This window comes from Nyctereutes procyonoides, unplaced genomic scaffold (assembly GCF_905146905.1).
Source record: "Nyctereutes procyonoides isolate TBG_1078 unplaced genomic scaffold, NYPRO_anot_genome, whole genome shotgun sequence".
Taxonomy (NCBI): Eukaryota; Metazoa; Chordata; class Mammalia; order Carnivora; family Canidae; genus Nyctereutes; species Nyctereutes procyonoides.
Genome location: NW_026575125.1, coordinates 88,964,855 through 88,982,072, shown reverse-complemented (window position 1 = coordinate 88,982,072; position 17,218 = coordinate 88,964,855). Strand labels below are relative to the sequence as shown.

General features: G+C 38.9%; 1 protein-coding gene across 3 annotated transcripts in view; it reads right to left on the bottom strand.

The window, feature by feature from the left end:
- Positions 1-17,218, bottom strand: part of DOCK11 (dedicator of cytokinesis 11) — a 187,896-nt gene that overhangs the window by 15,387 nt on the left and 155,291 nt on the right. For all 3 annotated transcript variants that reach the window (XM_055338257.1, XM_055338255.1, XM_055338256.1), the window contains 4 exons: positions 14,085-14,191; positions 5,877-5,999; positions 2,136-2,249; positions 1,427-1,573 (listed from right to left, as the gene is read on the bottom strand). In XM_055338257.1, the coding sequence (XP_055194232.1) occupies positions 1,427-1,573; positions 2,136-2,249; positions 5,877-5,999; positions 14,085-14,191 (491 nt within the window). The remainder of the gene's footprint in view (positions 1-1,426; positions 1,574-2,135; positions 2,250-5,876; positions 6,000-14,084; positions 14,192-17,218) is intronic.

Genomic DNA, 17,218 nt, shown 5'->3' with positions numbered 1-17,218 from the left:
CCAACTCTTGATCTCAGCTCAGGTCATGATCTCAGGGTTGTGAGATCGAGTCCCAGTTTGGGTTCCACACTGGGGCCATGGAGCCTGCTTAAGATTCTCTCTCTCTCTCTTTCGCTGCCCCTCCCCCCTTAAAAAAAACCCTTAAGTGTGAAATTATTGGGTCCAAGGAAAAATATGTTTAAAATATTGGAAAACATTGCCAGACTGTTCTTCAAATTGTCTGTGCCCTTAAGCAGATTTTGTTCTTTGGCAAGGCAAAAGAGTGTTTTTAACTCTTACTTGCATGCATTAAGAAATAAAGACTTTAAAAGTAGCAACTGCTTATTATATCTGTTGCATATGGAGAATGACTAAACTATTGTACATACAAATTATGTCAGGAGTCCAGCTGCCTGATGGTGGTTTGTCACTAGCACTGGTTAGCTGGCTTTTCAGAGACAAAATAATGCAGAAAGCTGCATTTTGTTCAGCAAGCCTGGCTTTCCATTAACTTTCCATTTATAGTATTAGTTGTATGGGCAACAAGCCTATCTGGCTACAAGGAGATAACATATTCCATTGTCTTAATAAAACAACACAAAACAGTGAAACTGATAAGGAAAGAAGCAGAGAGGCTTTGCCAAATAGTAATGAATTTCAAACCTGCCAGCCTGCCCACTTTCAAATTTCTAAGGCATTATGGTCAAGGTAGAGCCATTTCCAAGAGAGACAAGTAAGTCTACAGGGTGAAATGATCATTTTCATGGTAGATCGGGAAGTGTCTTTACCATAACCATGAGCTTTTCACTCTGGCAGTGCTGCCGACTAGCTAACGTGTTGCTTGGCTCATAGTCGCTCAGTAACTATTGCTGTGCCCTGCACATCCTGTATACTGTGTAGGTCCTTCATGCCTTAACAACCAGCTTTCATTCTGGGCCCACCTATGGCGACTCAGTATGGTCAGGCATTCCTACTGTCCTTTCCCTAGTTTGCCTACAGGAAACGATGCACCTCTAGGAAAGAGCCACCCCCACTGGAACCTTTTCCTTCCTGCTCTGTAAGGGCCTAGTGGGATGGAGAGCCTTTAGAACGAGACTGAGGGAGCTCTCCTAAACTTGCTTCACTGCACATGTACTACTGTACTAAGGATATCTTAGAAGGAAATGAAGTACAGGCACTAGTATCCTCTCCATTTTACTAGTGAGAAAAATGAGGCACAAAGTTAAGTAACTTCTATGGTTACCTAGCTAGCAAATGGCACCAGAGAATGGAGATTTAAACCCTGTTCTGACACCAAACCCTACTCCCCACCCCCATTCCTTTCTTTCACTATATGGACAGGCTGTATTTCCATACTTCTTCTCCACCAGCAAAAAAGGGAAAAGTTAGCAGCATACCATGCTTGGAACTCACAAACAACGATTTTGAAACACAGGGCATATGTTACCTTGTCAGAATCTTGAATTATTTTAACATTCTCTGTACCAAATTTTTCACCATAAAGTTTAACGAGTCTCAGGGAAATCTCCGAGAGGCCGGTGAGCTTTGGTTCTTTATAGATGTACTCCTTCCCATCTTCTTCTTCAAAAAAGGACTATTATAGAGTGAAACACACAATCACATATAAATGGTCTGAGCAAGCATAGCACTTAAAGAAAATGTACAAAATAGCAATAGTATGTACAAAATACATTTTATTTTAATTTTTTTTTACTAAATACATTTTAAATAATACTGAAAGCCATGGGGGGGTATATTCCCTTTTTTAACTTCAAAGAAGTAAGAATTTTCATATTCACAGACATATGGACATATCATTGGCCCGAAGATTTCCACTCTAGGTTTCTCCCATTCCCTGTCATACTTACCTGTTTATTTGAAAGCTTTCATGGCTACATATTAAATATATACTTTAAGAAGTTCAACAGAAAATGAAACTGAGGGAAAAACTCAAATCTTCTATGCTGTACTCTGACCTAATGGTTCTAGATATAGAAACCAAAGTGAACTTTACACCTACAGAGGCTTCTGGCTATTATGATAGGCACTCTATCCAGGCAGACTCCAAGAACCAATACCCACTGCTATAGCAATCTGATAATTCAAAGGTGAATGTTTAAAAAGAAAAACAACTTTATGAATGGAAGTATACTTACTTGGCCATAAAAGGCAACTCTGAAGAAAGTCCCTAAAAGTCTCTTTTTTGTATGCATAACCTCTAGAACTTTTGTGTAAGCTCCATGAAGAGTTCTATAAACTTGAGTAAGTTTCTGAAAAAGGAGAATATACAAATCAGCTTTGTCTTTTGGTTAATTACTAAATGGCAAACATATACATGTGGTGGGCTGGTGGGTAGGGGGAAGTAATACTATTTCCTTTTCAAAATGGTCTTGTTGGGGTCAGCCACTCTCCACTCTCCTACCCCTTTATCACAATTAGACAAAATTCCTCAACCACATTAGGTCTAAGGGTAGAACAGAAAATGGTCAAATAACCATTTCTATTGTATATGTATCTGTGTATTTCTAAATTCTAAATATCATGCTTCATTTCATGCATATCTCAATGGTAATGTCTACTTTAAACATATTGTGTATTATTGACTACTATTTTCTATATGTCTGAATTAGTTCAACTGAAAGAGAAGCCAAATGCTTTGCTTGAGTCTTTATGACAGAGATGAGAAATAAAAATTCATGCAAAAACTTCTGGAGATAAAAACAAATGCAGATAAAGTCAAGCTCAGAGAAAGAGCAGAAGCTGGGAATAGTTTCTCTCTCCCATTTTTGGATGAAGAAGCAAGGTGGAGTGATTCAGCAAAGTGATGCTAGAGAGATCTGGACCCTTCCAATTGGCAGCCCCAGGAATGTAGTGGACCACCAAGAGAGGAAACCAAAAAAAAAAAAAAAGGCAGATACAAAAATAAGCATATATGCCTCAGTGAGGACTGCTTTTATACAAGCTTACAGAAGTTTTCAAATAACATATTCATCTGTATAGCCACAAAAAGGGAGTACGTTGTACAAAGAACATTATTAAGAATGTGAAAAGACAACCTATAGAATGGAGAAAATATTTGATCTGATAAAGGTTTACTATCAGAAAACATAAAGAACTCTCAGGGGTGCCTGGGTGGCTCAGCTGGTTGGGTTTCCAACTTGATTTTGGCTTAGATCATGATTTCAGGGTGGTGGGATCGAGCCCCTTGCAGGGATCCATGCTCAGTGGGGAGTCTGCTTTAGATTCTTTCCTCCTCCCTCTCCCCGCGCTTGTACGTATATTCTCTCTCTCTCTAGATAGATAGATAGATAAATAAATTCTTAAAAAAATAAAGAACTCTCACAACTCAAGAACAAAAAGACCAACGACCCAATTTAAAAATGGGCAAAGGTCTTGAATAGACATTTCTCCAAAGAAGACATGCAAATGGCTAACAAGCACATAAAAAGATGTTCAAAATCATTGGTCACAAGGAAATACAAATCAAATGCCACAATGTGGTAACACTTCACATCCACAGCCACATAAGAAGGCTTTAATGAAAAACCCAAAACAACAAATGTGTTCAGAATGTGGAATGTATACGTGAATGGTGGGAAGGGAAAAAGGAAAACAGTTTGGTGGTTACTTAAAAAGTTAAACAATGGGGCAGCCCAGGTGGCTCAACAGTTTAGCGCCACCTTCAGCCCACAGTGTGATCCCACAGGATTGTGTCCCACGTCAGGCTCCCTGCATGGAGCCTGCTTCTCCCTCTACCTGTGTCTTTGCCTCTCTCTCTCTTTCTCTCTGTGTCTCTCATGAATAAATAAATAAAATCTTTAAAAAATAGTTAACGAATTATCCTATGACCCATTGCTAGGTATATATCCAAGATAAATGAAAACATATGGCCACACCAAAACTTATACACAAATGTCTACAACAGCAACTATTCATAATTGCCAAAAGGTGAAAGCAACCCAAATGTCTGTCAAAGGATAAATGGATAAACAAATTGTGGCATATCCATGCAATAGAAAATCATTCAGCCATAAAAAGGAATGAAGTTCTGATCCATGTTATGACTTGGTTGAACCTCTAAATATTATGCTAAGTGAAAGAAGCCAGACACAAAAGGTCACATCTTTATTAATCCCTCTTTATGACGCATCCAGAATAGGCAAATCCATAGAGACACAAAGCAGATTAGTGGTTACCAGGGAATGACGGGTGGAGTGGAGAGTGATTACTTCGTGGGTAAGGAAGGGTTTCTCTGGGATGATGAAAATGTTTTGAAACTAGAGATAGGTGGTGGGTTTGGAATATCACAAATGCACTAAGTGATCCTGAACTGTATACTTTAAAATGGTTAATTGTATGTTATATGAATTTCACCTCCATAAAAAAGGGCAGCACAGAAACAGTTGAGCTCAATTGGAGGGAAATTTTCCTTATCTTTATGGCTGCTATCTCTGACACTTTTCAGCCCATCCCATAAAGATAGAGTAAAAAATTATACATCGGTGTCTTAGAAACAATGACTATACCTTATGTAGAATGCCAGGGGATCTGCATAGACCTTTACAAGCCTACAAGGAAACAGGGGTAGTGTCCCTATAAAAAAATGCTTCCTTTCATGTGTAGAGAAGATATTTTTTCTTCCCTATTAGTTGATTGAGTAGCAAAATGCTCCCTGGGTTTCTAATAGCCTGATCTTCAAGCTAGTAAGAAAATAGGGACTATTGACATTTTAGAAAGGTTTTTAGGATGTAATCCTTCGATAAAAGGGGCAGTGCCATTTCTTTTCTTGTCTCATGGGCTATTCTTTGCCACCTCTATGACCTAGGTTTAATTGTTCAGCTCCTGCTTATTAATAGAATCACTGGAACTCCACTATGATTTTTTAGGCATGCCCCATATACACCAAAAGTATGGCAAAGAGAAAAAGGCTTAGAACCCGGGAAGAAAAAATGAGTTTGATCAGAGCCAGTCTGAAGCAGAGATTAGAACACTCTGCAGATGATATCAAATGTATGTATTTCCCCTCTGGGAAACTTCTTCAATAATGAAAGTGTACTTGTGATACTTAAAGAAGAATAAATTGGTTTGCTTTTTTTAATAAAAGGGGGGGCTTGAATCCTAAATCACCCCTTCCCAGCATAATAGGGGTAGGAGTTATGATGTGGACTCAGAGACTTGAATATAAAACATTCCTGTTCAGAGTGGGTGGCAACAGGTGCTCATTATAGTACTGGTCTTTATTAATTACCCTTTATCAACAACTTTGGCTGGCAGACTACATTGGGAAAAACTTGTCATGGTAGGACTATTACTAGTGCCTTAATTACCTCTGCCATTGTCATCTGCCAGCCTCTTCAGTCTCCCCATGAAATTGCAAAGAATAAGTCTATGCCTCTTCCAAGGGCAACATGGAAATTCAATAGCTTTTTTGAGTGAAGATTTGGTGAAAACAGTGAATTTTTTATGCCCTGAGGGGAAGTGGCAGTGGGTGGGTGGGTGGGGTGACTGCTAGATTAAAATGTTTCAAGAACCCCTTATATAATTGAAATTTAAACTTGTATTTTGGAGTTTAGCCCTTAATTTCATTTGGAAAATTTAAATGAATGTAAGGTAGGATCCTCATTTTGGGATTTCACAAGATTTCTAAAATAGGAGCTTTAAAATTGGACAAATGTGTCAAAACAATATAGCTGAGTATCCATAATCTATAATAAAATACAAATGCCATAATATAATTAACCTTCTAATTCTCAGAGGATACAAGGTAGAGGGATAGGGACATAACTACACTTTTTTTTCCAAGACCAAAATAAAATACACTTTAGAAAAAAATAAAAAAATAAAATTAATTAAAAAATACATTTTAGGCCAATGATGCAAATATTTAAATTACCTACCTCAAATTCACGACGTTTCTCATAAATTGGGATGATCAACTTGGAAATCTCAGATATTACTTCATAGCGTTCTGCTTTCCATAAGCCATCCACACATTGTTCTAGCAACTCCAGCAAAACTTCCTGCATTAAGAGCAAAATGCAATCAGGAATTAGAGATGGTTTGAGAGTTTTGAGTAAATAAATTCTGAACCATTTCAAGTTCACAGAGAACAAATAGAAAGTGCACAGAAAGAGCAGGCTTGTGTAACTCTATTTTCTAAATCAAATACTTGGAATATTTGAAATTGAAACTCTTCTTAAAAATATGAAAGTAATACTGGCAATAGTGAAGTGTACCTATTTATTTTTTTTACTCACACAATGAAGATATGAACTGTACTTAAAAATGTCACCCATTGGGATCCCTGGGCGGCGCAGCCGTTTGGCGCCTGCCTTTGGCCCAGGGCGCGATCCTGGAGACCCGGGATCGAATCCCACGTCCGGCTCCCGGTGCATGGAGCCTGCTTCTCCCTCTGCCTATGTCTCTGCGCCTCTCTCTCTCTCTCTCTCTCTCTCTATCATAAATAAATAAATAAATAAATAAATAAATAAATAAATAAATAAATAAATAAATAAATAAGAATTCCTTCATTTCCGTTTAAAAAGAAAAAAGAAAAAAAAAAGAAAAATGTCACCCATTAAGGAGTATCTTTAAAAGGGGATGCACTGTTTGTTCCCAACTGAGGATGACTGAACATCTGATGGGGTAAATCCCACTAAGCCTAGGAATGTTCATTGTTTCTTTTTTTTTTGATTCATTGTTTCTTTTTTATACTGAAGTTATATTTATACATAATATAACAGTCTTGAGAAGATTTGACAACTTTCAAGCTGTTGTGTTAGTGATACAGGTGTTTATGAAAATGAAGTAATTTTGGTCAAGAATGCTTCCTTCCTGACTATTGGCCCTAAAACTAAGGAGAGTGAGAGAATAGCTCAAGATAGAGATCTCTGTCCTTGCCAGAATGCTAACAGCTGCGACAAATTATTTTATGAACCACCATCTCATGTTCTCAACGATAAGATGAAGCCCATTCCTGATGCTAGCCATAAATCTTAACAGCTTGTTTCTATCTTGAAGAGATGTTCTCGAGACTTAGAGAACTAAATGCTAAAATGGTTCTTCCTCTGTGCCCTAAATTTAGGCAATCCTGAACTCAACCTTCTTCCTAAACTGGTTCTTTCACTTGTGTTTTCTATCCAATTAGGGGCAACACCCTATGAACCCTTAGCTAGAAAACCCAAGAGAAGCTCTGATTTAGCCCCTGGGATGGGCTGAAGTGTGTCCCTCAAAAAGAGACGTTGAAATCCTAACCCCCGGTTAGCTCAAATGTGAACTTTTTGGAAATATGGTCACTGTGGGTATAATTAGTTATGGCAAAGTCATACTGGAGTAGGGGAGGCCCTTAATCCAATATGGCTGGGATCCTCATGAAAAGACAGAGACTCAGGGAGCACACCCTGTGACAACAGAGGCAGAGTAAAGCAGCAAGTCAAGGAGTGCCAGAAACCAGCTAAGAAGAGGTGAGGAAAAGATCGTCCCCCAGAGTGTCAGGGGGAACATGGTCCCACTGACACCTTGATTTCAGACTTCTAAGTGCTTAGAGCTGTGAGACAAGACATGTGCAGACTTTGTTATGGCAGCTCCGGAAAACCAATGTACACTCTCTCCACTCATCCTCTAATCAGCTTATCACCGACTTCTGCCAGTTTTATTTCCTAAATATTTCTCAAATCTGACCCTCCCTCTCCACTTCTCTCACTGCTAAGGTGTAAGACCTCGTTATTTTTTTCTAATTGATCTTCCTGCTTCCAGCCTTAGCACTTATAAATATCTATCTTCTGCCATAGGCTTCTGATTCCAATGTAAACCAGACCATGACCCTCTCCCCCCCCTTTTTTTTATTTATTCATGATAGTCAGACACACAGAGAGAGAGAGAGGCAGAGGCACAGGCAGAGAGAGAAGGAGATGCAGGCTCCATGCACCGGGAGCCCGACGTGGGACTCGATCCCGGGTCTCCAGGATCGCGCCCTGGGCCAAAGGCAGGCGCCAAACCCAGGGATCCCCCTCTCCCCTTTTTAAAATCTCATGTTGGCTACCCCTTTGTTCATAGAGCAAAGGACAAGTTCTTTCATGAGGCTTCCAATAGTCTGGCTGACACTTCTGTAATCTTATCATTCATCATGCCCAGCCTTGTGCTTAGTTTTCCAACAATGAACCATGAGTAGTTCTCCTGCAGCACCCCAGTTTTGCCTTAACTGTATGCTGTGCCCTCTGTCCTTTACCCTCCTTCACTTGGTTAACCCCTCTAAGACAGCAAAGGTATCACCTCTTCTGGGATCCTTCTAATCAACACAGACTAGCAAAACACTAGATACCTTTTATCCTATTCTGAGAATTCACTGAGTAGATATATATCACTCTACTTGTCTATGTATCTGACTTTCCAAGTAGGCTGTGACTCTTCAAGAGTAGTAACAATATCTTATTTATATTGGTTTTGTTTTTAAAATTATTATTGAGGTATTTTTTTAATTAAAATTCAATTTGCCAACATATACTATAACACCCAGTGCTCATCCCATCATGTGCCCTTCGTAATGCCCATAACTCAGTTACCCCAGCCCCCCCCCCACCTCTCCTCCAGCAACACTCAGTTTGTTTCCTAGAGTTAAGAGTCTCTCATGGTTTGTTTTCCTCTCTAATTTTCCCCCACTCAGTTCCCCCCCCAATCCCTTATGGTCCCTTTCACTATTTCTTATATTCCACATATGAGTGAAACCATTTATATTGGTTTCTTTTGTCACTAGTACAGTGGCAGTGGATAGATGTTCATTAAATGCTGCTACTTGAGTAAATGTATATTAACATTTAAATTGTCAAATTAAAATTTCTATCAACAGTGGAAAGGAAGAACTTTGGGGGAATTAAATATCTGTTACAAATTAGTGAGTTCCCCCCTCCAAAAAACGAAAATAAACAAAAATTCCCCACAAACTAGTGAGTCCCAGGAATATAAAGCTGGTTTGTAACAGGAAAAAAAATCACTGTAATATACAGAACAAAGCAGAATAAAAGAGAAAAATGGTACCTGCAACAATAGATGCAGAAAAACCATTTGAAAAAACTCAACATCCCTTCATGATATTAAAAAAGAACTCTCAGGAAACAAGAACTAGAAGAGACCTTCCTCAATCTGATAAACAGCATCTACGAGAAACCTATGGGCTAAACACTCTTCTCGTAAGTCTGACAATGAGTCAAGATGTCTACTCTTACCACCTGAATTTGACATTATGCTCAAGGTCCTAGCCGGTGCAAGAAAGCAACAAAAAGAGAGAAAAGGCATAAGACTGGCGAATGTAAAACTGCTTGTCTCTGCAGATGACATGATTGTATGTATAGAAAAACCTAAGGAATATACAAACTACTAGAACTAATATGCATATTTAGCAAAGTTGCAGATTATAAGACCAACATACAAAAATCAACTGTAATGATATGTATCAACAACAACAAATTGAAAAATAAAGCAACACTATTTACTGTGGCAACAGAACATCAATTATCTAATAAGAAATCCAGTGAAAGTCTTCAACCCTGAAAATAACAAAATGCTGCTGGGAGAAATTAATGATGACCCAAATAAATGTTCATTGAAAGATTCAATATTGTTAAGCTCGCCATTCTGCATGTGCTGATATAGACATTTAACAAAATCCCCAAAAAACTTTCAGCAGGCTATTTTGAGGAAATCAGAAAAGAGGATTCTCAATTTTATATGGAAAATCAAAGGATGTAGAATAGCCAAAATGACTTTGAAAAAAAAAAGTTGGAGGGCTAACACTATCTGATCTCAAGACTTAGAGAGTAATCAAGATCTAATAGTCATATCAAGATGGACAACTAGGTCAGTGCTACAGAACAGAGTCCAGAAATAGGCTGCACACATATAAAGAACTGAAATTTGACCAAGGTGCCAAAGTAATTCAATCAGACAAAAGGAGAGTTTCATTTCTCCCCATACGGTGTGAACCATCTAAATCTGTCTTGAACCTTGCCTTGACCTCTATCCAATTCCATGCTCAAAAATGAATTTTACATTATAGACCTAAATATAAAACTGATAAAGTTTATAGAAGAAAATGTAAGGGGTGTGCCTAGCTGGCTCAGTTGGAGGAGCGTGTGACTCTTGATTTTGGGGTCATGAGTTTGAACCCCACATTGGGTGTAGAGATTACTTAAGAATAAAATCTTTTTAAAAAATTAAGAATAAAATCTTTTTATTTATTTTTTTTAATTTTTTTTATTTATTTATGATAGTCACAGAGGGAGAGAGAGAGAGGCAGAGACACAGGCAGAGGGAGAAGCAGGCTCCATGCACCGGGAGCCCGACGTGGGATTAGATCCCGGGTCTCCAGGATCGCGCCCTGGGCCAAAGGCAGGCGCCAAACCGCTGCGCCACCCAGGGATCCCGAATAAAATCTTTTTAAAAAAGTGTAAGACAATACCTTTACAATCTTGAGCTAAGCAAATTTTCTCAGACCAGACACAAAAAGAACAAAACACGAAAGGTGGTAAGTTGGACTTCATCAAAATAAAAACTTTGGGTTCAATAAAAGACTCAATTAAGAAATGAATAAACAAATCAAAGAGAAATTTGCAGCCCATATATCTGGCAAAGAACTGATATCCAGAAAATATTTAAAAATGCCTGCAAAAAAACAATAAAAAATAAACAATGTCATTTCTAAAACTAGGCAAAAGACTTAAACACACATTTTACAAAAGAAGATATATGAAAGGCAAAGAAGCACACAAAAAAGTGTTCAACGTCATTAGTTATTAGGAAAACATAAATAATAGGGCTCCTGGGTGGTTCAGTCGGTTAAGCATCCGACTCTTGACCTCAGTTCGGGTCTTGATCTTGGGGTCGTGATTTCAAGCCCCATGTTGGGCTCCGCACTGGGCATGGAGCCTGCTTAAAAAAAGAAAAGGAAAATATAAATTAAAAAAACACAATGAGATACCAATATATGCCTAACAGAATGGCAAAATCAAAAAAGATTAGCAACATCAGATGTCGGTGAGGGTATGGAGCAGCTGAAACTCTCATCCATTACTGGTGGAAGTATAAAGTGGTCCAACCACTCTGAAAACTCTTTGGCAACTTCTTAGAAAATTAAATATACAACTTCCTTAGGATCCAGTAATTTCACTCCTTAGGTATTTATCCAAGAAAAATGAAAGCAGATGTCCACAAAAGGTTACAGATAAGAATGTTTAAAGCAGCCTAATTAAAAACAGCCCCAAACTAGAAACAATCCAAAATTCATAAACAGGAGAATGGGTTCAAAAAAATCAATTAGCAACACAATGGTATATTGTTTAGTGATGAAAAAGAACAAACTTTTGCTATAACTCAACCACACAGATGTATCTGAAAAACATTAGGTTAAGCAAAAGAAGCCAGACACCAAAGGGTATGTACTGAATGGAATGAATGACCCCATTTTTATGACACCAGTACAGGCAAAACTAATATATGGCAATTGAAATTAAGTGGTTGGGGGGAGACTGGCTGCAGATGGGCACGAGAGAAGTTTCTGCGAGAATGGATATATTCTTTTTTTTTGCTTCTGGTGGGATGTTACATGGATGCACACAACTGTCAAAACTTATCAAACTATTCACTTACGAATGTGCATTTTACTGTATGTTAATTACATCTCTAAAAAAACTACTGTACATCAAAGGTCAGAAATGCAGTTTCAGAAGCAAATTAGATTTCATTACCTTTGGTTTAATTCACATATTTAAATATAGGCACTAAATAGAAAACCGTTTGTAATTTTCATTTCAATAAAACTCGTAAATCAGTGTCAGTTATTTTTCCATTGGCTTGAGCATGAGGAGGAACTCTTCTCTCATAAGCTGAAACGTACAAAGGCTCTTTTTGAACATGATTCTATCTGTATACGTATCAAAGAAATGTCTAAATTATTACTGTCGAACACACAAGAATTCCAACAAATGTGTTTACACAGAAAACAGATCATAGTTCTATGACTAATAAATGTTACTGTTCTTGAGAGTTAAAGAGTCAGGCTCAAGGCTATTTCTATGAATAAGCTGAAGCTGTTATTTGGAAGACAAAAATGTTACTTCAGTTGTGCTGAACCATTTATCTTCCACTAACTCCCCTGAAACCTTCCACTGTCAGCCCATAACAAATGGAGGTCTCTGGGAAATCACCGAGGTCCAACTAGGACCAAAAAAAAAAAAAAATAAGTGAATTAACTTATGCAAAGCTTCACAATCAAAAATTGAGCTGGAATTAAAATTCAAGTTTCTTGAGTATCTGTTATAATTGACTTAGCAAACATGTCCTAAATATCTACTCTTCTAGGTTCTGGCGCAAAAGGTAATGTCACTGTCAAGTAGGCCAGCGATCAAATCTGATGTTTATGTGGCACTTAATGAGTTACAAAGAGCCTTCACATTTATTTTGAAGTGACTGAGATGATGTATTGTCCCAATGTTACTGATGAGGTGAGAGACCCTATAGAAAGAGTAGTCAAAGCTTCTAGGTATGTCATTTTAGCTAAATGAGCCAGAGCTAACTTGAGATTGTCTTGTATTTAAAAAAAACCCAACAATTCATAAAGTATAATAAAGTATGTCTCTATTACTTCAACCTGATTGCTTAGGTTTCTTAATACAACTTAAAAAAATAAATTTATTTAAACAGGATTATAGCCCCTTCAAGTTCTGCTTTTGTTCTTTTTTTCATCTTCTTATTCTTTGCAAACTTCTCTGTGGTTCAGTCTTTGGTTCTCTGGTCTTCACTGGCTATGTTATCTCCTATCCTCACTCTTTGGCTCTCACACAGATAACTTCCAGATGTGGATCTCCAACCCTGAACTCCCTCCTCAGATTTGGTTCCAAATTTCTAATGGCCTGATGGTTATGTCCATCTCGGTAAGTTTCTACTTCAAATTCAACACACATCAAAAACAGAATTCGTTGCTTTCCCTGGAAAATCATCCACCTGTGGTTTTTCTGGAATAGCCAAACCCCAAAGCTCAGAGCTACCTTTGATTCTTCGCCTCCCACAGCCAGCAGGACTTCCTCTTCATAGTGTTTTGTGACTGTCAGCCTGTGGGTTTTGGCCCTGACTGCCTTCTCTGGACTCCTAGGCAGCACTCTCTCTAGCCTATGCCTTCAATATGTCTCCCATATTACCACCAAATTACCCTCTCTTCTTCCTTGCTTTCAGCCTGCCATTATTTTGCCCCAAAACCTTTGAGAGCAATTCAACATTCTGCTGAATAAAGCCCAAATGTTCCAAGTTTCTCAAAAATCTGACCTCACCTACTTCTCTTCTCTAAGGTGAATCCATTGGGTTTAGCCAAAAGGATCCATTCCATGGTGCCAAGGCCTTATACTATCCCACCTCATAGCTTTTGTCCCTGATACTCTCCTCTGTCAGACTGCCTTCATGGTGTCTTCTTTCTTCACCCCCCTCTAATCACAGCTCGCTGTTCTATCTCAGCTCAAAGGCATCTCTCTCACCTTTGACCCTACATGGAACACACTGTTTATATTATTCAAATTGCACGGTCTTGTTCCCCCCACCCCATCCCATGTCAGTGCATTAGCTGTTCAGGTAGACAGTGGAGGTCAGGGTTTAGTCCCAGGTAATTATTTTATAGCACCTACATCACCAGGTCCAGAGCCCTGCTCATACGTCAATAAATTTTTGTTGACTGACAATCAAAGCTGTTTGGTATCCATGTGAAGTTCACAGCAGAAATTTTCCATTTTTAAAACTACTTTTACGTATACTCTGCTTCACTGTTACATTGTTAGCTATGATTTTTTTATGGAGTTTTTTCCCAAAGTATGTTGACGCCGATCTGGTTATTGGGATGGTAATTTGAAGATGATAAATATCGCCTCTCTAATACCAGACAATAGGAACAGTTCCAGAGGCAAGGCTCCACATTCCAAATAGGGACAACTCTGCCCTGGGCAGTTTTAATGCTTACAGTTCATCAGTCCTTAGTTACCTTCCAAATTAAGTTAGCCGTCATAATTTTTTAATATAAATTTTAAAAAGTTAAATTTATATAACTGGCATTTCAGGGCCTGGAATCTTACTTCACTGTAATGGACATCCATCATTCCAGCATCTTCTTTCATTGCTCCTTCTTCATCTATGTTGGGAGTAATTTTCTTGAAGGCTGAACATCCATTAGGGAATAATTCTGTATGGATAGAAAGCAGTGAAATGAATTTATTTTTTAAATGTTTTGTAAATAACAGCCCTATAGGGACTGGTTACCCTCAAAAACAAAGACAGATATTTGTGTTTGTGCGGATCGAAATCGTAAGTGCAATATTCAGTCTGTAGAGAATTTTACAAATGATTCTCATCCCTACACATCTTACCAGTCTTTTCCTCCCAAAATGAGCTCAACTAACCAACAAGTAAGTTTCACTTGCAGACTATGCATCATCTTCAATGACTAGTATAGTAAATGTTCCCCTTGTGTCATCTAACACTTTGATCCTGTATGTTTCTGGTTTGTCACCTAACCAAGGAAGGCATGCGCTTTTCAGGTAACCAGAGAATGAACTTTTGTAACAACTTCTAGTTCCTAACTTCACTGTAGAACTGGAAAAGGAAGTGGATTGTTGGAGAAAGCCTAGCCTATGATTTGTAAGAGAAGCAAACAAAGTAAACATATGACAGGGCTGAAGCATCCTTGGAGAAAAGGGACCAGGCACCAGGAGAATCAGAGCTTCTGGCAGTTGGATAGCTTCAGGTCTATCACTAAGTGTGTGCATTTAGACCTGCTCATCTCTCCAGAGCTGTACAAAGTTTCATCGGCTGTAAAACAGAGATAATGGCTACTTCATGAGAATGAAAGGAATGCAAAGTGTTTAGAACAGACCTTCGCATTTAGGGAGTGCTGAATGAATTATTAATGACCAAAGCTACCAAGAAATAAATGGGCTTTTCCAAGATAGGACAACTGTTGCCAGCTGGTATAGTGAGTCTACAGCTGGACCCCTGGGAAGTAGCAAGTGAGCTCAAGCTGAGAACAGCTGCTATAGGCTTGTAGACCAAACGGTTCCCGTCAAGCAAGAGTCTAGGTATAGGAGGCAGGCCACGTGGTTGTCCTACACGTTCTGGACAGGAGAACACATCAAAATAACTCCTGTTGTGGCTGCCTTTATTTACCCTTATGTAAGTGGGCTATAATTTAAGAGTCACAGAAAATCCAGACTCCTTATAAAAGAATCTGCTGGTTAGTGAAAAGTAGCTGGTTGCAAGTGAACAAAAACTGTTGCAATCTATCATTATACAACCTCTGGAATAGTGATGCTTAGAAAGCATGATCTACTCACAGCCAAAGTGCTGGAAAGCTTCCCGAGGTTAGAGGCTGGGGAAAAAAGAAGGAAGATTTAAGAGAGCCAGACTTCACATTTAGGAGATTTCTCAGAATTCTGGTAGAAAAAAGGTCATGTATCAGGGCTTGGATTTTGCCAACTCCGCTTGTCTAAATGAAAGCTAAGTAGGCATATGTTGTCTGGTAAGATGCTTGAGAGAGCATGAGTTATCAAGGAAGCATGCTTGTAAGGGAGAGAGGGAGATGGAATTTGGGTGAGGGAAGATGGGGCTGTTCTGAAGTTGTTTTTTTTTTTTTCAAGAATGGAGAAACACACAGGGAGCAGTCAGTGGATTTCTGTGAAGGAAGTAGACGCAGAAATGAAAATGAGATCTACTTGGACCCAATGGACTTTAGGGCTGTTTTTGTTCAAAGAAATTAGGTAATAAAAGACACTGAAGGGCATGATACACTTCATTTCTGAAGATAAGCATGCCTAAAAATGGTCTGCTATAGATTTCTAGGAGGGTTCTATTCAAAGTGCTGGACCACAAGATAAGGAACCTGCACCAGAATGTAAATCAACACATCATTTCCTTCTCTGATGGAGTCTATGGGGGAAAAAATCCACTGAACTGAGTATCATGCCCAGTGACATTGCTGATTTACATTGAGGATAATACTCCATATCTTGTTGTGGACCAGTAACAAACAGGTCTCCGATCCGCCACTCTTTGAGCAGTGCATTAGGAGAACTTTTTTGAAATTGAAGAGAAAATATCCTACTTGATCACCTCTGTGAAATCAAGTGCTGAGCAGTGAGGAAGAGGGCCCTAAAACTTGAGTGACTCAGTAGAGCACAGTCCTCGACAGAGAAAAGCATCAACCCCCAAATGCCTCTGGCTGCTAGGTCCATGTCAAGGGAAGAAATTCTTGTCTGCTCTGAGATGTATTAAATGATTCCCAAATCTAGAATTTTTCTAGAATGCTGCGATTTAAGAGGAGCACAAAAAGAGGCACACTCTTATGCCTGAGATCAGATGAGGCTAAGCACTTTGGGGGAGAGTCTCCTGATATATATTTTAAGTAGGAGGAGGGTAAATTAAGGTTTTTTCCCCTCAGAAACTGACAAGTCAACATCTACTTGGAGACTATTGTCTGCTTCGTCTAGTGTAAAGATTACTGTTATGGCTTCAGTCCACTATTCTTGCTAAGTCTGTTATCTTGATTTTTATGCCTGATGACATAGCTCTACCTAGAGGAGACTATATCCCCCCGTTTGCTTAAGATATTAGCACCCACCAAACTATCCAATGATATGAGGGCCCTTTCAGTTGTGAGGGTCTTTAAAATGCTTGGGGAAAATTCTGATTCCCCTTAGTCCTGGAAGGATTTTCAGATGAAGCAAGTTGCTGTGTAGTATTCTAGAAGGAGCTTTTTGAGAGACTGCTATTGATCCTTCTGGTATATGACCTGGATTCCTGCCCTTGCCCTTCATAGCTATAGCTTCTGTATTCCTGTCTGCTGTCCCAGTGAAAGCCAGATGCAAGCCGTCCAAGGGCAGACCATTACTGTGAGCACAAATGATCCCAGGGAAAAAAGCGGGGAGGAGTCTGCAGGATGGGGAAGCAGTCCAACCCTTGATAAAATATGACTGCTGGTCGGAAGAAGGATAAGAGATTAAAAGTCCTGAAAGGAGGGCAAAAGAGGGGAAAAGCTGTGACTGGCAAGTAATCAGGAAATTAAAAAGCCTGCAGAACTTACGCTATCAGATTCTGGGTATGAAGACTTGAGAAAGGGAGCAACATTACCCTATAAGGAATGAAAAGAACAGACTCTATGGGAAAGGAAATTCCTTTTTCTGGGCTGTTGGGGGAGCCCTCTAGGACAGAAGATTTG